This window comes from Condylura cristata, unplaced genomic scaffold (assembly GCF_000260355.1).
Source record: "Condylura cristata isolate star-nosed mole 26May11 unplaced genomic scaffold, ConCri1.0 scaffold00018, whole genome shotgun sequence".
Lineage (NCBI taxonomy): Eukaryota > Metazoa > Chordata > Mammalia > Eulipotyphla > Talpidae > Condylura > Condylura cristata.
The window spans coordinates 38,184,550-38,206,204 of NW_004567119.1; the positions used below are offsets into that span (position 1 = coordinate 38,184,550).

At 48.2% G+C, this 21,655-nt stretch overlaps 1 protein-coding gene across 1 annotated transcript; it reads left to right on the forward strand.

The window, feature by feature from the left end:
- Positions 1-5,296: 5,296 nt before the first annotated feature.
- Positions 5,297-19,788, forward strand: RNPEP (arginyl aminopeptidase (aminopeptidase B)). Its single transcript, XM_004685502.2, has 11 exons — positions 5,297-5,779; positions 9,636-9,776; positions 10,333-10,481; positions 12,457-12,573; positions 13,220-13,455; positions 14,291-14,404; positions 15,271-15,383; positions 15,557-15,665; positions 17,309-17,533; positions 18,339-18,481; positions 19,265-19,788. Exons 1-11 carry the CDS (start codon positions 5,333-5,335, stop codon positions 19,421-19,423), a joined length of 1,953 nt encoding a protein of 650 aa, XP_004685559.1. The 5' UTR covers positions 5,297-5,332; the 3' UTR covers positions 19,424-19,788.
- The last annotated feature ends 1,867 nt before the right edge of the window (positions 19,789-21,655 follow it).

Below are 21,655 nucleotides of genomic sequence, written 5' to 3' on the forward strand. Positions count from 1 at the left end.
GAGAGGATTCACCAGAGATGGAGTGGGGAGCAGAATAGTCAGATTGACTGAAATACAGTTAGTGCTGTTAGTCACCTTCATTTCCTTCAGTCTGTGAGTTCCTCAATCTTGTTTCCTTAAAAGAGAAGAGCTCTCTCCCTTTTTTTTTTTTTTTAAAGAAACGCTTGATTTAGACTTATGGTATTACAGAGATAATAGGACCTTCCCAGTGCATTATATCTGGGCCTGCAGGACCTAGGGGTAATATTGTTGATGTTTATCTTGATTACTTGATCAAGGGGTGGCTTTTGGCTTTCTCCACCTACAACTATTTTTCTCTTTTGTTTATTTATAAATATCTACAGGGAGATATTCTGAGACTATCCAAATACCATGTTTTTGCTTAAACTTTTGCCCACTAATTTTAACATATGGTATTCTAATAGTGATTTCCTGCTTTTATCGTTCCCTTGATGTAGTAGTTGGAATTCTGTAAGGAAGAGTTGTCTCTTCCCTCATGCTTTTTCAGTCTATATTATAGACTCCTGGATATTTTCTTTGGGTATATAATTAGATACCATCATTGCTAATTTGCTCAAGCAATAATTAGCTTATTTTTTAACCTTAGTTACAAAAATGTTGTTTTATAATTGTTAAACTCTACCTCTGTGAAAAATAAATTACAGCTCTCCCCAGAATTTCTGTTAGTCTTATATAGTTGCTATGGCAACTACTGGCCTATTTTCTAACTACGGTTTTCTCTTTTCTTGAGTGTCATAAATGACCAAAGTGCATTTATGATTCATGTATAATGTCCATGTAAATCAGTAGTTTTATTTATCAGTAGTAGTGCTTCATTGCAAGATATACAGATGTACTTTGTTCATTAGCCACCAGCTAAAGGACATTAGGTTGTTTATAATTTTTGTCCATTATGAATTAAAACATCCACTTACTGATTTTTATATGAACATATTTCCTGCTCTCTTAGGTAAATTGCTAGAACTGTTGGGTCCTAAGGTAAGTGTTGATTTAATTTCTATTGTTTTTATAGATTTACTTACTTAGGCATTTACTTATTTATACAGAACTGGGGTACAGACCAGAGGTGCAGGGGTGGTAAGAGGATTCGCACAGACAGAGTGGAGAGCAACACAGGCAGAGCCACACTGTTGAGAGGAGCAGTGGGCAAGACAGGCGAGGCCTGCTGCGCCATGTGGGTCACCTCCAGGGCCAGGGATCGAACTCGTACTGTAGCAGCTGCGGCCAGCTTGCAGTGCTACGCCCTAACTCATTGCAGCACTAGGGAGGGCCCCTGATTTAATATCATAAGAAACTGTCAAAATGTTCTCTATACTGACTGTTTTGTACACCCACCAGCAACCTCTAGGAGTTCTGACTGCTTGGCATCTTCGCCTGCACCTGTTAGCACTAATGCTCTTGTTTTAAATTATGCAATGCTGATAGGCACGTAGTGGCCACTCACAATGGGTATCTCTCGTAATACAGAGCTTCTCCTCATGTGTCCATATGCCACCTTATTTTGTAAAGTGCTCAGATGTTCACTTATTTTATATTGATTTTTTTTCTTATTGTTTGGTCTTGACAGTTCTTTGTATAGCATGGATACAAGTTCTTTGTCATGTCATTTTTGGTTTTGCACCTAGATAAAAAATTGATGGGTAGGTCAGTTTTTGGGTTCTCAGTTCTTTTCCGTTGAGCTGTGTAACTAGCTTTCATCAGAATTAGTCTAAAGTTCATAGTAAGTTTTGAAATTAGGTGTTGTGAATCCTCCAAATTTGTTCACCTTTTCCAGCCTATCCCTATAATCTTTACATTAAAGTTGTTACTATCTGAAAAAAAAAAAAAAAAAAAAGCCTGCTGGGATTTTATTGGGAATTTCATCAGTGTTTTATAATTTTCTAGTATATAGATCTTGCATGAATTTTGTTAGGTTTAACTGTGGATATTTCATTTTGGAGGAGTACTATTTAATTTTTTTTTAAATGTCAAAATGCATTGTTCATTACTACTAGACAGAAATAGCTGGGTTTTATATGTTGAGATGCTACCCTGTGATCTTGAACTCAGTTACAGTTTAGCTTCAACCACTCTCATGTTCTTGCAGCCTAGTATTTTACCTTTATCTAATTCACTCCTGCAGGCACTATGAATACATTGTTTTCATTGCTTTATACAATGTTAGTTTAAATTTACCCACTAGTTTGATTCACCATTCAATTTTGCATCTGATTTCTTTTGTGTTTACTTGTGTCATAATAATAACATTAACAGAAGTTTGAAGAAAGTTGTTTTCAACCCCATAAAGGCTTTGAAGGGTTGGAAACATCAGCAGTCATCACTGTAAAGGTGGTGGGAATAGCCAGCAGTAGTGAGGAGCAGAGCCTGAGGATGTGGTTGAGTTGCTGCACTCTTTAGATAATACATGAAGGGATCGACTGCTGCTTGTGAACGAGCAAGAAAATAGTTTCTTGAGTTGGACTTTATTCCTGATAAAGATGTGAACACTGAAGGAATATAGAGTACTACATAAACCTAGTTGATAAAGCAGCAGCAGGGTTTGAGAGGATTTACTCCTACTTTGAAAGAACTTCTGTGGATCAAATACTATCAAACAGCACCGCATACTCCAGAGAAATCACTCATGAAAGGAAGCGTCCATCTACATAACAAATGGCATTGTCGTCTTGTTTGAGGAAACTGCTACAGCCACCCCAGCCATCAGCCCACCAAACATCCTGATCCCTCTGCAGCCAACACTAGGAGCAGAACCTTCACCAGCAAAACCAATGCTCTAAAGGCTCAGATGAGGAGTAGCATTTTTCAGCAATATGAAATTTTAAAATTATGTACTTTTTTTAGACATAAAGCTATCTCATTGTTAACAGACTACAGTATTGTGTAAACACTACTTTTCCGTGCACTTGGAAACCAGAAGAATTGTGACTCACTTTATCATGCATTTGGTTTTATTGCAGTGCTTTGAAACAGAACCTGTAGTGTCTCTGAATAAATGGAGAATAAAAGTTGAAAGCAATTTGGGAGAGAGGCAGGTTGTATCCATAGTACCTTCTTTCTACAGAGGGTGGCCTTCCTGAATCTCCGCTAAGAATGAGTTGTTACAATATCATCTAGAGGTAAATCAGACACCATGGGAGTCCTCAGGGTAGATGAGATTAGAACAGTGGGATTGAGGCTATTCATATTCCCAGGAAGGAGCAGACATCTTAACTCCAAAAGTTTACTTAAAGAATAATAGATTCTCTTCCTCCTGCAAAGGAGGCTGGGTGTTGTTCCTTGCATTATATCTGCCATCCTGTTTCCCCCGATCATAACTGCACACAGGTTGTAGTGACCGGTGTCTTCATCTTTAAGCTAAAATGTGAGCTATAATATTAGCACCACATGACAGGGGCTGCCAGTTTTAGGGAAACTGTACCCTATGAAAACAATCCCAATTCTAGTCACAGCAAAAAAGACAAAATACAGGGGAGTAAACATAACAAAAGAGGTGAAACAACTCTGAGACACAGTCAAAGGAAATAAAAAACTTAGACGAAAAATGGAATGATATACCATCTCAAGGATTGGAAGAATAAACTTGTTAAAATGGGGATATTACCTAAAGCAATTTAAGATTCAATGTAATACCTTCTAGAATAACAAAGAATATAAAAACATTGATATGGAAAGAATTTTAGCAGAGCAGCATAGTCACAAGAGCCAGGTCATGGATCCAACCTAAATGCCCATTCACAGATGAAGGGATAAAGAAATGGTGGTATATACATTCAATGGAATATTACTAACCTATTAAAAAGGTAAACAGTGCCTTTTGGGACAAAATGGATGGAACTTGAGGTGATTGTGTCAAGTGAAATAAGTCTAAAAATGAGAGAATTATTGATGGTTTTACTTATTTGCAGAAAATAGAAAACAAACAAAAAACCCAAAATTGAAAAAACACCTAACAAAATACAACAAAGATAATTCTTAGACACTGAAAAAAATACAAGAAGGGATGGGTAGGACAAAGGAGACAGGACAGACTTGGGAATATGAGCACATAGGGAGGGGTGAAGTTGTACTCCTAATACTATGTCGTTGTATAAATGATTGACGGAACAATACCATTTGAAAGAAAAAATAGGACTGTATCGGCAATATCCTGTCTAACAGCTGGTGTATAAAAGCTGCTTAACAAAAATATATTGCTTCAGAGAATGAATAATTTGAAGGTAGATTATTAAATGTGTAATAGGTACCAAGCCCTGTGTTCAATGTCAGAAAAAAATGGTTTTCTAAAATGTTTATGTTTCATCAAGTACTAAGTTAAAATAAAGAAAACGAGGCTCTCCCTGGTGGTTCAGCGGGTATGGACACAGTACCATAAGCTAGCAGGAGATGTTTCAGTACGAGTTCGATCCCGGGCCCTGATCCCCATGGCGCGGCAGACCTCTACTGTCTTGCCTGCTGCTCCCCTCAGCAATGTACCTCGTGGATCTGCCTGTTCTGCTCCCCACCCTGTGTCTGGTGCATCCTCTCACTGCCCTTGCACCACTGGCCTGTGCCCCAGTTCTGTATGCATAAATAAATAAATCTTTTAAAAAAAGAAAATTAAAACAAAGAAAACGGACATTGACCTTATATGGAATTTTAAAAATTGCCACAGCATTTTATAAATTATTTTTAATACTAGAAAACACATAATAGGATACTATTTTACATCCCTCTACATTGTCTTTTTCGAAATTCTCCTTTCCTAGCTGGTGGGTAAAGAGCATCATGGACAGCCTCCTAGTCACAGAAGAGGTACAGAAGAGAAGGTATAAAGTATAGAGGTGTTTCTAGCTCAATAAACCTTACAGTACAGGAAAGAAGATAAAACTGAAGGACAAAGGACAGTCAAGGGGAGAAGAACGGAAACACAGGCAGGCCTGGAGCCCTTGCGGGCGAACCTTGATCCAATGTGGAACTACTTGAGTGTTCTTGAGTGTTCATATACAATACCTGATTGTATTCTCACAATGACCTTGTGAGACAGAGGTCACTCCTATTTCATTGAAACATCTCGGGAAGGTGAATCGGGCAAATGTGGACCAGAATATTCCACTGTCCTTTCCTGCCCACGGTCTTAGGTCGGGTACAAAAGCAGGGGGATGGACAGCCTGTGGTGGGGTGGGGGACGGGGGCGTGGTCCGGCTCGGGTCCCCTGGGCGGGGCCTGCGCTGAGGGGCGGGGCCTTGGGCGGAGCTGCGCGCTCGGGGCGTGGCTTCACCGGCGAGCCCTAGCCGGCCGGCATTCCCCAGCGGGAGAACGCAGGCTCCGGGCAATGGCGAGCGAAGGATCCCCAGCCGGCGACCGCGAGCCCCGGCGGCCGCTGCACTCCGCGCGGGCCGTGGACGTGGCCACGGCCTCTAGTTTCCGGGATTTCGCGATGAGCCATATACATCTGGACTTGCGGATCCAGTTCGGGCCGCCTGGACCGGGCCCGGGGAGCCGGGGGCTGAGCGGCCAGGCGGTCCTGGAGCTGCGCTGCCTGCAGCCCGAGGGCGCCTCGGAACTGCGGCTGGACTCGCACCCCTGCCTGGAGGTGACCGAGGCGGCGTGGCGGCGGAAGCTGCCGGGTGTGGAGAAGCCGCCGGCGGAGCCCGTGCCGTTCCGCACCGAGCCCTTCTCGCGCTACGGCCAGGCCCTGTGCCTGAGCTTCCCGCAGCCCTGCTCGGCGGGCGAGCGCTTCCAGCTGCTGCTCACCTACCGCGTCGGGGAGGGACCCGGGGTGAGTGCGCCCCCGCGCCCCGCCTGGCCCCGGCTCCCCCAGACCCTGCCTGCTCACCCTTCCGGCCTCTGGGCCGGCTTCTGCACCCGCACTTCCTCCACGCCCAGAAGAGGGAAAGGAAGAGATTTTTCGGCTCTCCGAGAGGGGTCCGGAGCTTCTCTGTGCACACCCCTTGCCTCTCTTTTCCCACTCTTTTCCTTTCTGACTGCCCAGAGTTGCCTCTTCTGGCTCCTTACCCTTATAGCTCCCGTGCTGGGCACCTTTGTCCGCCCCTGCCCTCCTGGCTTTGTGGTGACCGGCCCACTGACCGCTGCTTCACTGTCATCTCACCCCGCTCTCTGTGCCGGTTCTGCCGGAGGAGGGAACCTTATCCTCGGCGGCCTCTGGGATAACGAACTGTTTCTACATGGAACTTAAAAGTGTCACGGGCTTTGGGGCCGCGAGCCCAGACCTTTAGCTACTTAAGTTTTGCTTTCTGATGGCCCTGAACAAGGCCGGTAATTAGCCTCGTTGCTGACTCAGTTCTTTGTTATAGGGGCCCTTCTAGTGCCACGGGCTGAAATAACTATGAAGCTCAGATGATTATTTTCTTTAAAAAAAAAAAAGATTTATTTATTTATGCATACAGAGGTGAGCTAGGTACAGGCCAGAGGTGGGGGGAGGGCGGGTGGTGTGTGTGAGAGGATTCACCAGAGACAGAGTGGGGAGCAGAGCAGGCAGATTGACTGAAGTACATTGCTGAGGGGAGCAGTGGTGAGACAGTCTTGGAGAGGTCTGTTGCTTCATGTGGGTCACCTTCCTGGCTGGGGATCGAACTCAGGCTGCAGCGGTTGTGATAGCTTCATAGTGCTGTGCTTTAACCCATTGTGCCACCAGGGAGGGCCCCAGATGATTATTTTCTTTGGTGAAGTATTGGATTTTATTAACAAAAGAATTTGAGTAAAGGTGATAGAGGGTATACTGGACTTTATAATAGCTTGGCCTTCTCATTGTTGATTGACTCCCAATTCTTAAGTGCTCAGGGAGAACCACTATTAGGAAATAATTTAGGGGGGAAATATTAGCAAATATCGAAATTGGGGGGGAACAGAAATAAGCAGATAGAGGTTATGTGCATCTTTCAAGGTCAGCAGATCCTTCTGGAGGCCTTGGGCTGTGGTGGCTAGTGATTTCTCAGAGAGGGTCAGGTGCAGGTTTCACCTTTGACTGGGCTCTCCTGGGCTTGGTTATCTAAAATGTGGTTATCTGACCAGCAGTTCCTTTCTGCTCTTAGGACTGGATCAAAGAGCAGTTCTCCTCTCATCTTTCACCACTGGGGGAATAGATGAACCTTACAGAACTTTAAGAAATGAAATTTTAAAGCATTGCAAAGTGACCTGTAAGGCCCAGGGAAAATCCCCAAGCCTTCACATGTTTCGCTGTTGTTATGCTCTGTTTCCCTTTTTTTTTTTTTTTTTTTTAAGAAGGATAACTGGGGAAAAAATAAGCCTCCCCTGAATTTGATCTCAGATTACCAGCAAAACGAACTGGCTTTCTTCGCAAACATAGTGGTAAATCTGGTTTTTTGGCACACTTTATGGAGATCAACCTTTGCATTTGAAGGCCTGTGTTGATGGCACTTGTTTTTATTCCTTCTTCTCATTGCCGCCAGCCCACCTTAATCATTGCTGGGGTTGGCTTTGACCTGACTTTTGACTTTTTCTATAATGTATGTATTTCCAGGCTCCTTCATTTATTTTCATCCTGTCATCAAAACAAAAGTTCCCCTCAAGCGATGAGTCATTTCCACTTTCAAATCTTTTTGATTTAAGAAATATACTCCATAAGACTGTCACTGCTATAGCTAGTGACTCCTCTGATAATTTTCATTAGATGGCCAATAGTTAGATAGGCCAGGCACTGGTCTATGTGTTTAACAAGAGTTAAATGAGTTAGCTTTATGTAAGTGCCTAATGTAGTGCGTGGTACCTAGAGACAATTCAATGTTCATTCTATTGTCAGCTCATTCAGTTTTTTCATTAAAAGAATCTCTTTAGATTAACAGAGGAATCCAGCAGATGGTACAAAGTTTCCATGTAACCCCTCCATCCACTTTGTTTCTATAAGTATGATACATTTATTATAACTAATGACCCAGTGGTGATACATTATTATTAAAGCCCACAGTTTTTTCAGAATCCTTAGTTTTCTCATAATGATTTTCCTGTGCAAGGATCCCATCCAGAATACTGCAGTAAGTTTAGCTCCTTTATATATTTAGGCTCCTTTTGGCTATGAAAAGCTTTCCTTATTTTAATGAGCTTGTCAGTTTTAAGTATTGAAATGCTTACCCCGTCAAATCCACTTACTCAGAAAGTGTGCACTTTAGGAGAATCAGAAAGTGTGCACTTTAGGAGTGGAGTCATCCGCCAGGCATGGACTCCTCCCGAGTTTCTGCTTTTCTTTGATGTTTATCACAAGTTTAAAGGCAGCTGCTTCTGTACTTTCTCATGATCATGGGTTTTTAAAATAGACATTTCAGAGAGCAGTTTTAGCAAAATTGAGTGGAAAATTCACAGAAATAAATGCTGTTTTCATTACATCATATTGAGGGTAGGGTATCAACATGCTTTATTACTTTTTTTTTTCAGTTTGTTCATCCTTTTACTTCTCACCAAGATTTTGTCAACCATGCCAAGATAATTTTTTTTTAATTACTTTTATTGACCTTGGTCACTGTGGAGTTACTCTTTCCTCCTCTTTCTACCTGTGCTATATTGCTTGGAAGGGAACCCATTAAAATTTTTGACACATATATACATACAAGCTCAAACCAAGGAGTACCCAGCATCCCAATGGGACTTCCTGATGTCTCTGAAAAAGAGGTCTCATATTATTGTGTTCAAAGCCCCTTGCTACATATGCCCAGCATGCTCACAGCTCTGACCCTGAAGCCTGCTGCTTCCCAGAGCCTGACTCTCCTCTTGCCTGTCCTCCCGCCTCCCTCAGAATGTCTTCTCCCTGCTATGTCCTGCTTGCTTTGAGGCCCCAGCCAGAAAGTTTTGCTTCCCTGGGAAAATTTCCTGGAATCAGCCAACCCTTTTTTGAATTCTATTTTTAAAAAAATATTTACTTATTTATGCACATAAGAACTGAGGTACAGGCAAGAGGTGTGGTGGGTGATAGGATTCACCAGAGACAGAGTGGGGAGCAGAACAGGCAGATTGACTGAAACATAATGCTGAGGGGAGCAGTGGGCAGGACAGGAGAGGTCTGCGGCACATATGTGGATCACCTCCCTGGCTGGGGATCGAACTTGTGCTGCAGTGGCTGCAGATAGCTTCATAGTGCTGTGCTTCACCCCATTGTGCCAACAGGGTGGGCTGACTTGTCTGATTGGTGTTTGGTACTTGCCTCTCTGCTCAGTTCAAAACCGTAGCCACTGCCTAGCCTGCCAAATGCATTTATTTGGAAAGTGTGCACTTCAGGAATGGAGTCAGCCTTTAGGCATGGACTCCTCCCAGAGGTGCTGCTTTTCTTTGATGTTTATCACAAGTTCAAATACAGCTGCTTCTGTGCTTGTTTGTTGATGAGATAGATGGTCACAGAGGAGGAAGACTGATAGGGTCAGAAGGCAGGTCTAGAATTCTTGTGTTGACCCATGGGGTGCAGTGAGGAATGGGGCCTTTGTGGGGTATTTCAAACCTTGGCATAGATTGAATACACAGTAAGAGAGGATTTCCCAGTCAGAGCCAAACTGTCTGGCAAAGAGATTCTGAGACTTACCTAAAATATTCCCAGGCTAACCAGCCCCTTCTCTCCGGCTACACTGAGTTCGGATAGTGGCTGTCAATTCTGAAATGTTCTGTTCTCTTAGGTTTGCTGGTTGACTCCTGAGCAGACCGCTGGAAAGAAGAAGCCCTTTGTCTACACCCAAGGTCAGGCTGTCCTAAATCGGGCCTTCTTCCCTTGCTTTGACACTCCTGCGGTGAAATGCAAATATTCAGCTCTTATTGAGGTAAGAAGTCTCGGGTTAAATTTATCTGTGCTGGGGATTGCAAATATAATTTCAGATATCTCAGGTTGTATTTCATTTATTCAATAATTCATGGTGAATTGTTATCTTCAAAATTTCTCCACCTAAAGAAATCTTATGTGTGGTAAATACCATTAGCTTAACCCAAGTGTAATTTTTTAAAAAAGATTTATTGATTTATTCATACAGAACTGGGGTAAGGCCAGAGGTGCAGGGGCAGTGAGAGGATTCACTAGAGTCAGAGTGGGGAGCAGAACAGACAGATCGACGAAGTACACTGCTGAGGGGAGCAGCGGGCGGGCCAGGAGAGGTCTGTGGCACCAGTACCGGTACCGTGTGAGTCAGCTCGGGGGCGGGGATCAATTCATGCTGATGTGATGTGCTTTAACCTGTTGCTCCACGGGGGAAGGCTCCCAAGTATAATTTCTTGAAATTTCTCTGTGCACTCCAGCTCTGCACAAGTTGTTGCTGATGCTGTTCTTTGAGCTCATCCAAGGGACTCTCCAGGTAACATCTCCTAAGCGTTCTCTGTTATCAGGTCCCAGACGGCTTCACAGCTGTGATGAGTGCTGATACCTGGGAGAAGAGAGCATCAAATAAGTTCTTCTTTCACATGCATCAGCCCATCCCCTCCTATCTGATAGCTCTGGCCGTCGGAGACCTGGTTTCAGCAGAGGTTGGACCCAGGTAGGAGACCAAGACACCAAAGGCAAGGTTGGCTTGACCTCTGAGGCCAGGAGGCCTTGGACCAATAGAGCTGCTGAGGAGGCTACGGGGGCAATTTGGATCATCTCTGAGTTTAGGGTCTTTCTGCAGCACGAAGCGGTGTGCATACAGCTGGAAGAGGTGTTCTTTTTCTCCCTTACATTTCTCTCTCCCTCTCCATCCTTCTCTCTAGTTTTATCCTGCTCTTTGGAACAAGATCATCAATAGTTGCTGCTGTGGGCCACCTTGCAGAGCGAGCTTGGAGCTTATGCAGCAGTTTTCGGAGATTGTATCTTTAAGTTCTAAATTCCCTATACAACTCTGTTTGCTTGTTTATCTTTGTACCAAACCTCCCCATTTTCTTTTTTAAAGACCTATTGTTATTTATGCATATAAGAACTGGGGTGTAGGCCAGAGGTGTGGGGATGAGAAGATTCACCAGAGACAGAATGGGGTGCAGAACAGGCGGATTAACTGAAATAGAAATTTACGGCTGAGGGAAGCAGCTGACGAGTCAAGGAAGGTCTGCTGCACCATGTGGGTCACCTCCTGGTCAGGGATCAAACTGGCACTGCAGTGGCTTCATCATGCTGTGCCTTAGCGCCTTGCAGCATCAACGAGGCCCCAAACCTTCCCATTGTCTTTTTAATTCCTAGAAACAAATGACTTTGATTTCATTGTTTCCTTCTAGAAAGGAGATTGGAAACTCCTTGTCTGCACCAGATGCATAAACCTGAAACTCCATGAATTTAGAAAGGCTTAGTCAAGATAAATATGGATTTTGGAAAACTTTCTAAGGAAAGAAATTTGAGTGCGAGAATAGTTTTTTCCTGGCTATTGTGTTATCTTCCAGTATGGCATTATCCTGATGCAAGAGGACCACTTTTCCTGCCTCGCTGCTGTTCTTTATCTCTGGCCCTGCTCTCAGTTCCCACTGGTGGTGCTATCCCTGACAGGATTAGTTACAGGCCTCAGACTTCAGATAGGTTCAGTAGCTTTGCCAGAGTGATAAGCCTATTTCTGGGTCTCAGAAGGAATGATAGATGGGATCCATCCTAGCACCCAAATGAAGCAATACCAGTCTTGAAAGACAGGGTGTCCTCCTTTCATGAAGGGCTGTCTTCCTGAGAGTTGGGGTAGAAGATAACCAAAGACATGTCAGCTTAGTAGCTAACAGGAAAATGCATAGTTAAGGGGTGGCATTTTGGAGAATTCACTATTACTAAGGTTCTGTAGGTAAGAATATTTTATTTTTAAGATTTATTTATTCATACATATAAGAACTGGGGTATAGGCCAGAAGTGTGGCGGGGTGGGGTGTGAGGATTCACCAGAACTGGAGTTGGGAGCAGAACAGGCAGATGCCCTGAAATACACTGCTGAGGGGAGCAATGGTGAGACAGGAGAGGTCTGCCGTGCCACATGGGTCACCTCCCTGGCAGGGGATTGAACTCATGCTGCAGTGGCTGCAGATAGCTTCACAGTGCTGCGCTTTAACCTGTTGCACCACCAGGGAGGCCCAGAAATGGTTTTCTATTGCTGTTCGTAGGTTTACTTGCTAGGTCTCTTTTAGTTTCAAAGACCCTATTGCAAGAATTGTTTCTACTTCTTTCCTGAACATGGGGGGAAAGAAAATCAACTTCTACTACATAAGCCACTATGTGAAGGGTCTTTATGTGCTCTTGTTTTCACCCCTCATTTTACAGATGAGGAAGCTGAGACTCGGAGGTTAAGTAATTTTTCGTAATACCCTTCAGCGTGGGCTTTACAAAATAGTGACAACATTGGGGCTTGGAGCCCGTTGCCTGGGGCCGAGCCCCCCATGAGGCTGCTGGGTTCTCATTTCTGGCCTTGGCTCACATACGAGGCTGAAGCCAATTTCCTACAGGTGTTTCAGGATTGAGTCACTGCGAGGGTCTCTAAGCCCCACTGTGCTTTCTCTGTGCTCTTGTCTGTAGGAGCCGGGTGTGGGCTGAGCCCTGTCTGGTTGAGGATGCCAAGAAGGAATATGACGGAGTGATAGAAGAATTTTTGGCAACTGGAGAGAAACTTTTTGGACCCTACGTTTGGGGAAGGTGTGGTATCATGTTGGCTCTTATGTCTTCTGTTCAACACAGTCCCTGGTTTCCCTCCTGGCCCTCTGGCTCTGCTCTCTTCTTGTGGCTTCCTGGAGCTGTTTCCCAACCCCAGAAGTAAGAGAGCAGAAGGAAGAAATAGAAAGCAGAAGCCAGGCCTTGTCCTCTCTTTTACCACCGAGAAGGGACCCAAGAGAGGTTTCTGGAAGTAATAACAAGGACTGAGCTAGAGCTGGGAGGCCCTGGGTGATGTCTCCTTCCCAGCTGCTGGCAGCAGCCCCACACGCCTGTTTTTCCCATGGAGTCTTCAGACTTTAGACCCTCTGATGAAAGCCCTCACTTTAGTCTTTGCAACTCCAGGTTGGCCACAGCATCTGATTGCCCATGCTTGGAAAGGGACGGGAAGCTGCAGGTTTGGGAGAGCTGTTAAAAAATATTCACAAAGAGCAAATACCACCTAGGAGAGGGAAGTCCCAGACTCGGCGCTTGGCAGAGGGAAGCCACCTGGCAGGAGGACTGAGGCACCTGTGTGACACTTTCAGTGCTGGGCCCAGGGCCATAGGCCGCCTGCTCCGTGGCTGTGGCTGTCAGGTCTGGGAGAGTCCCCACGGGAAGGGACCTCTGTGACCGCCCACTTTTCCGGCAGGTATGATCTGCTCTTCATGCCGCCATCCTTTCCATTTGGAGGAATGGAGAACCCTTGTTTGACCTTTGTCACCCCCTGCCTGCTAGCAGGGGACCGCTCCTTGGCTGATGTCATCATCCATGAAATCTCCCACAGTTGGTTTGGGAACCTGGTCACCAATGCCAACTGGGGTGAGTTCTGGCTCAATGAAGGCTTCACCATGTACGCCCAGAGAAGGATCTCCACCACCCTCTTTGGTAAGCCAGCTCTCGGTGCCCGTCGCCCTAGGGACCCAGTCCCACCCTTCCCCTTTGAGGCCAGTGTCATCTCCTTTTGAGTTTTTTTTTTTAAAGATTTATTTATTTGGGCCCTCCCTGGTGGTGCAACAGGTTAAAGCACAGCACTAAGAAGCTAAAGCCACCTCAGCATGAGTTCAATCCCCACCCCAGAGGTGACCCACATGGCACAGCAGACCTCTCCTGACCCGCCCGCTGGTCCCCTCAGCAGTGTTCTTCATCACTCGGCCTGCCCTGCTTCCCATTCTGTTCTCTGGTGGATTCTCTCACTGTCCCTGCACCTCTGGCCTATACCCCAACTCTGTATGCATAAATAAATAAATCTTTAAAAAAAAGTTTTATTTATTTATGCATACAGAGCTGGGGTATAGGCCAGAGGTGCAGGGACGGTGAGAGGCCTTACCAGAGACAGAGTGTGGAACAGAACAGGCAGATCGAGAAGTACACTACAGAAGCTCTGAGACTTTAACCCCTGAGCCACCAGGGATTAAAGGATAATACCTCTTTTAAAGGAATAAAAGACCATGTAATTGGAAGAGGAAGAAATGTGATTCCTGGGGTCTCTGTGTTTGGGGGAGACAGCCTGAGTGGGCCAGAGCAGCAGGGAGCCTAGGCTGAGTCCTGTTCTCCATCAGCAAAGCTCTTGCTCTCAGGTTCCCAGAAGGGTGATGGCTTCAGTTTCCAGGATCTGTCATTATCCCTGTGACCAGAAGGGGGCAGCACAGCATCTCCTGTCAGGAAAGCACATACTTGGATGTGGTGACAAACTCCAGGCCTTTGGTTTCTTTTGCCCCAGGAGCTGCTTACACCTGCCTGGAAGCTGCCACCGGGCGGGCTCTGCTTCGACAGCACATGGACACCACTGGCGAGGACCATCCACTCAACAAGCTCCGGGTGAAGATCGAGCCAGGTCCAGAAGGCCTTTCTGTCTGACTCCTCTTCCCTAAGTTGAGCTCAGAGCCACAGCTTAGTTTGAGCTTCCTGTGGATAAGTGCACACTTGACTCTCCCAGGAGGGAGGAGCCCTCTGGAGCACCTCGGAGCTGGTCCTCTCCTAGGTCATTCCAGCCAGCTAGGGGGCCAGTCCCGTCCCGTGCAGCTATGATGATTTCCTCAATGCTTTGTGTTTATACGGGTCCATGCCACCTTACAGGGCTCTTTGACATCCGTTTTCTTTCATCAAGCCAACCCTATGGGTCTGGTAGAGCCAGTGTTAGTCTTATTTTACAGAGGATGTGATTGAGCACCAGACAAGTGACTTGTCCAAGGTCGTGTAGTTTTACTTGCTAACGTTTTTCTCTAATAACATGTATGACTAATCCAAAACCTTTTTGTGCAATTGAAGTTCACATTCCTTGATGCTATGTACTATGAAAATGAACTACTTGTAGACGGTCATTAATTAATTTTAGTCCAGAACATTCATTGTTCTGAGTACAGGTGGTGACCAACAGAATTGAAAAAGACACTGAGCCCCATGCTCAGTCCTAAAAGTCAATGGAGCCCACCCAAGCAAAGAAATCTCAAGAATAAGGAAACTTGCCAGTTCCCTGGAAGGCTGTTTTCTCTGTCCTCTTAGTCAGCCCACAGTTCGTTGCCCTTTAAGACTTCCTTAGGGAGAGGCCAAGATGGATCTGGAAGCGTTCCTGGCCTTGCTTCCGTGGGGAAGCTGGGTTCTGGTCTCTTCCAGAGTTTCTCTTGGAGTCTGAGCTAGAGAGGCCCAGTGAGGGTGAGAGGTTCCCAAGGTTCAACTCATGTCTGCTTTCTCCTCTGCCAGGTGTTGACCCAGACGATACCTACAATGAAACCCCCTATGAGAAAGGCTTCTGCTTTGTGTCATACCTGGCCCATTTAGTGGGCGATCAGAACCAGTTTGACAATTTTCTCAAGGTACAGTCAACTCAGAGATAAGGGGAGGAAGGAGAGGAAAAGATAAAGCATTTGGGCCACAGTGCAAGGTAGAGGCCGGGGTGGGAGAGATATGGGTGGGAGGAGGGCGGGAGCAGAGAGGCTGCCCACATCCCCAGATGTGAAGTAACTGAGAAGCACCTCCCTTCTCACAGGCCTACGTGGATGAATTTAAATTCCAGAGTATCTTAGCTGATGACTTTCTGGAATTTTACTTGGAATATTTCCCTGAGCTGAAGAAAAAGAAAGTAGATTCCATTCCAGGTGAGCATGAGGCGCTGGTCCACAAGCTTCCAGGTGGTAACGGCATCCCGTCTGGTTACATTTGGAAACAGTATGGCGGGGCTGGGGCACAGTCAGTGTCACCCAGTAAGTGGCCCTTTGGGGAGCAGCCCCAGGGCCCCAGACTTTTCCCCCTGGAATGACTTCTCTCACCTCCCAGCTTTGCTTTTTCCAGGCGCGTTTCATCCTCAGGTCTCCTCCTGTGCCTGGGCACAGAGTCTGACTTTCTTTGTTTTTGTTTTGGGCTCCTGTTGCCAGGCTGACTTGCAGGGCTCCAGCAGGCCCCCAAGAATGTGGACCTGCCTTGTACTGTTTTCAGTGATGGGAGAGTCACTGGCCCTAATTTTTGGCTTGGGAGGCCCCAAGATCAAACTCAAACAGCCTGCTTGTGGGGAGAGAGGATCCTGTCTGTTCTCTGGGAACTTGCTTTCTAAGAGAGGGTGAGGACATCCTTCATGGGTGAAACAGCCCACTGGACAGACATACCCCGCTTTGGCAGCAGATTCTAAGGCACCCCACCGATGTCCTGGTACAGCCCCCCACCCTAGTAGCTGGCACTGGTCGGACCTCAAAGCGTCTCATCTCTGGTTGGAGGCATTTCAAGGTCATGAGACTCAGTGGCGAATGACAGTTAATGATTATGCTCCAGACAGCATGTTAAGTTCTTCATGTGTATTTATTTACTTAGTCCTCACAACTGCCAACTACGGCAGGGCCTGTCACCCCCATTTTTTTTTTTTTAGCTCATCTATTTTTTTTTTAGTTATAGTAGTTTATTTTTACATCATTTTGTGCCTTCTACCTCAGCTGCAATCCCCGTGGGCTTCCCATCACCATTTCACCCATGTGCCATCACCATAGTCCAGTGCACTTTGCCCCCAACCCCCACCTCATTTTTGATCCCATTCCCTACTCCACCCCCCATAAAATGTCTCTGGTATATAGTTGTTTATTATTATTATTTTCTTTCCTGATCTTTTATGTTCCTGCTATGAGTGAAACCATCCGGTATTTTTCTTCTTTCTGGCTTATCTCACTAAGCATGATCCCTTCCAGCTCCATCCATGTTACTGCAAAAGGCATGAGTTTAACTCTTTTGGTTGGTATATGTACCACATCTTTTAATCCGGTCATCTACTTTTGGGCATTTGGGTTGACACCATGTCTTTCCTACCCCCATTTTACAGATAAAACTGGTGCAGAGAGGTGAAGTCGCCTGCCCATTGCAGGCACTAGCTAGGGAAGAACTGGGGTAGGAGTGAAGGCAGCCTGACCCATGAGCCCAGGCCCTTGGGCATCGGGCTGTCCAGGCCCCTGGAGGAGAATGTGAACTTGAAGGAAGCTCGAAAGGAACCCCCTTTGGCTCTGACAGCAGGGTGTTCATTTGGAACAAAAACCCACTTCACGGCAGAAAAGGGGGTGGTTTTCTGTAAAGGCAGTAATAGTCCCTATGGTTGGCTGGGTGGGATCCAGCTGGCACAGGTGGTCATGGGAATCCCCCAAATACTGGAGAAGGGACCAGGGATGGAGAGAGGCAGTCAGGATCCTGAGGTCTCTGCAAATTGCTGGGGTGAATTAACTCTGATGCTGCCAGAGAACTGATGGTTCTTCCCTCCGCCCAAAAGGTTTTGAGTTTGATCGATGGCTGAACACCCCTGGCTGGCCCCCCTACCTCCCTGACCTCTCCTCGGGGGACACACTCATGACCCCGGCTGATGAGCTGGCTCAGCTGTGGGTGTCCAAGGAGCTGGACATGAAGGCCATCGATGCCGTGGCCATCTCTACCTGGAAGACCTACCAGCTGGTTTACTTCTTGGATAAGATCCTCCAGAAGTCCCCGCTCCCTCCCGGTAAGAGGCCGGGGTGATTGCTTTGACTAGGTGAGTCGAGGCACCTGTGGGTGGAGCTTTTCGTGGCACCAGAGGAAGACTCAGGAAAAAGGTTGAGATGCTCGCCCGCGGCCACTTCCAGCTGCAGGAGAGAGGGCGCAGCTGGACACAGCCCCACCGGGGAGAGCGGAGCCAGGTGTGGGGCTGGTGTGCTCCGGCCCGGAGCCTTTGTTCAGACCTTGCCTCCTGTGGGCAGTTCTTCTAAACTCCTGCAGCCTGGAAGTCGTTTAATCCTCATAACTGCTCTGTGAACTAAGTGACGTGACTCTAATCTCCAGGCAATGGGGATGGAACTAGCGGCACAAATGGGCATCACAGGCAGTAAGTGGGGGGCTGGGGTTGGCCCCACCGGCATAAGCTCATACCACTCAGGCTGCCACTCAGCCAGAAAGGATCTTTGCTAAGGGAGCTATTCAGAGCAAAGTTGCAGTCAGGGTGGCGCTTGGGAGGCTAGTGGTAGGGAGAATGAGGGCGAGGGCATTTTAGGGGTTGCTCCAAGGCTGTTTGGCTGAGCTGTGACTCTGGAGGGCAGATGGGGCTGTCTGCAGTGGTGTGAGGGGCGGTCGGTGGGAAGAGCCTCAGCAGCTAAAGAGGACACGGCCACGTCAGGGGACATGACCACGCGAAGTGAAGCAGGCCGAGTGGAAGTGGCTGGAGGTGGTGGCCAGGGAGCTGTGGAAGTCGCCCCCCGCTCTGGGCAGGCCTGAAGGGCCGCTGGTGCACGGCTCTGCTGACAGGGTCATTAATAGCCGCTTCTTTGGCCCAGGGAATGTGAAGAAGCTGGGAGAGGCGTACCCCAAGATCTCGAGTGCCCAAAATGCGGAGCTCCGGCTGCGGTGGGGCCAAATTGTGCTCAAGAATGACTACCAGGAGGACTTCTGGAAAGTGAAGGCATTCCTGCAGAGCCAGGTGGGTGGCCCCTACCCCTGCACCCCCACCTTTGGGGGGAGCCCCTCATCCTGTGGGTGGAGGCTCATCAGCTACCTTCTGTGGAAAAGGGAGGGTAAGAGGGCCCCCAAGGCCCTCCCAGGCTGTGTTGCTCTAGAGTGTGGCTGCTGGAGGCTTGTGGGTGGGAGGTGCCAGGAGGAGGCCTAAGGCCAGGGAGTTTCTGGCAGCTTGTGAGGCCTGAGGGGAAAAATCTGGTCTGAGCTAACCCAAAACTGGGAAGAAAGGTGAAGTGTGTTTGGGGGAAAGGCACGGGGCAGAGGCCAGATACAGGTTAGATGACAGGTTTCTACTCCCTGTGCTCGGTGTCTGTCGGGAAGGACCAAGGGGCTTGTAGGGGGACCCCATCCAATTGCAGAGCGAGCAGCCTGGGAGCTGGGCTGGGTCTACAGCGAAGCCCAGGAACCTCATTTGTCCACGTGGGAGCTGTGCGACTAGGGGAGGTGTTCTGGGGCCTCCCAAGGCTTCCCCGAGCCTCTGGATCTTGGGCCACCGCCATGGGGCCGGTTCACATTGATGTGAACAGGACTTGGGGTTGCAGCGGCCTCACACCCTTCCTTAGCCTCTGTGCGGCCACCATCGCTGTCTGCCATCCTCCCGGCCCCCTCGCCTGCACCCCTGTGCTGTCCCGTGTGCAAGCTGCGTGACACCCTGTGACAGTGGGGTGACACCCTGTGTCAGTGGGGTGCACGGCTGGGGGACGGCTCAGGGCGGGCAGCCCGGCCTGAGTGTGTGTGTGTCTTGCAGGGCAAACAGAAGTACACCCTCCCGCTGTACCGCGCCATGGTGGCAGGCAGCCAGGCGGCCCGGACCCTGGCCCAGGAGACCTTCGAGGCCACCGCCGCCCAGCTCCACAGCAATGTCGTCAACTACGTCCAACAGATCCTGGCCACCAAGGGCAGCTAGAGGCTCTGCCACCTCCTCTTCCGACTCCGCAGCCTCTCAGAATCACATCCCAAACCCCAGGCCTCGGGTCACCTTCCTCCAGTTCTCATCCCCTCAGGACAGCTTCCTTGGAGCTTGGGGTCGCTCTCACTCCTCACTCTGCCCCCCAGGCCAGAGAGTTTGCACAGCCCTCAGGGACTGGAGGCTTCACTAGGGGCCTCTGTCTCCCCGCTTCCCCCCTGGAGTCTTTGGGGGAAGAGCAGAGGATATTCTTCCTTTCTCTTTCTTTCCTTCTTTTTTGATTCTCGAAGTACTATGCAAAGGGCTGCCACCTGGTAGTTCTTTTTTCAGGTTTAATCCGCATTTTAATAAATATTTTTATTTGAGTGGAAAGGACTCGAGGTGGAGTTTTCGATGGAATGACTGCTGTGTTTCTTGTCCAGTGTCTCCACTGGGTGCAAGTTTCCCGAGAAAGGCCTCTGGGGCGGCCCTGAGGATGATAGCATTTCCCTGGCCTTGGGAACACCCAGGTCCAAAGAGGTGGGGGTTCGTTCGTGCAGGTGAAAAAATACAGGGGATCTGACTGTGGCATTGCTGGTGCAGCAAAGTGTACACATGAATGGCATTTGAACCCAAGCACCCCAAACCCTCAATCTGCTGCAATCCTGTTGACTTTCTCCAGTGCTTTGAAAAGAGTATGTCTCGGTCTTCCTTCTCTAACTGCCTCATCAGCCCTGGGCTGGGCTGGGCTCAACCTGGCTTTGATTCTGAACAACGCTTAATGGTGTGGTAGTGAGTGGGCTGCATGCCGAACTTGGGCTGTGCTCTGACTTCGTGGTTTCCATCTGGGGGCAAGCAACTTAGGGCTGAGGTGAGGGAAGAGGTGGATTGTATGGAAATAGTTCAATATATTTGATTTTTTTCCCCCTTAAATATCAGCCCCCTGGGCCTCCCTGGTGGTGCAGTGGGTCAGGATGCAGCACTGTAAGCTGACCACAGCTGCACCAGTGCGAGTTTGATCCCCTGCCCCGGAGGTGACCCACATGGTGCGGCAGACCTCTCCTGACCACCCACTGCTCCCCTCAGCAGTGGACTTCATCGATCTGCCTGGTCTGCTCCCCATTCTCTCTGGTGAATCCTCTCACTGCCCCTGTACCTGCCTCTGACCTGTACCCCAGTTCTATATGTATAAATAGATAACTCTTTAAAAAAATATACCAGCCCCTGTACCAGTTTCCCTTTGTGGCTCTGAGGGAGCCTCCTCTCTCCCTGAACAGGGCCTGGAAGAGACCACACATAACTGGTCAGTTTTGTTCTCACACTTAGCAAGAGCAAGGGGAGGGTGCTGACAGTGGCAAGAGGGGCGCTCCTGAAGTTCCTCCAGCTAAGAGGTTGCTGTCTTAGGGATCTGGGGCCCCAAGGTTGTAAGAGCTGCCCTAGTAAACTGCCAACTTCTCTCGGGGCTGTCCTGGCAATGTGTTGGGGCAAGGAGGCTTTCAGGTCTCTGCACCCCAACTTGAGAGGCAAGGAGGATTTTAGGGCTCTCCCTGCACCCCTACTTGGTGTCTGTCTGATGGGAGACCAGCAGTTATCTTTCCTGACGCTAAACAAAAGCCTGTAGCATTGGTGGGCCCAGGAACTAAGAAGGGTCGCTGTGGAAGCCAGAGGCTGGAGCTCTGGCATCTTCTCCCTGACTCTCCTCCACCCCCGACCTTGTGACATTTTACAGTGTGGTCATCTAAGTCCTGTCTCCTGCCACCACCCACCCCCATCCTGCCAGGAAAGCCTGTCCTTTTATAGGGCTGGGAGACTGCCACCCCTTCCCCAGGAGTTCTGCCTCTGTCTGGATCAGTTCTGGGAAGGGGCACAGGCACTTCTTGCCACAGGCGGGGTCTGGGAAGGCCCTTCACCTCCTTCTCAGCACCTCTGACCACTACCCTGGAACCTTTTCCCCACCCCTCCAAGGCACTGAGCTCCGAACAAGACTCACCTCCCATAACATCGCTGGCTGCGGGCTACTGAAGGCTTTATAGGAACACTACAGGAATTCCCTTCTCCCAGCCCCACATCTGTGAATCCCCATGAAGGCAGGGGAGCTGAGCTTTCTCATTGTTCTGCTACACCTTCCAGGCTCAGTCTGGAGGCTCTGCGGGGCTTTCTGCAGGGCAAGGGAGCACAGAGCACAGAGCAGTCCCCAGCCGGTTCTCCCGCATTCCAGGGGGCTGACAGAGGAGAGGGAGTGCCGCTTTGGGC

Excerpts from the sequence above, each read along its gene's own strand:
- RNPEP (XM_004685502.2), top strand. The coding sequence starts at position 5,333 with ATGGCGAGCGAAGGATCCCCAGCCGGCGACCGCGAGCCCCGGCGGCCG. Across the intron at positions 5,780-9,635 it reads GCGTCGGGGAGGGACCCGGG|GTTTGCTGGTTGACTCCTGA; the intron begins GTGAGTGCGCCC and ends CTGTTCTCTTAG. Across the intron at positions 9,777-10,332 it reads AATATTCAGCTCTTATTGAG|GTCCCAGACGGCTTCACAGC; the intron begins GTAAGAAGTCTC and ends CTCTGTTATCAG.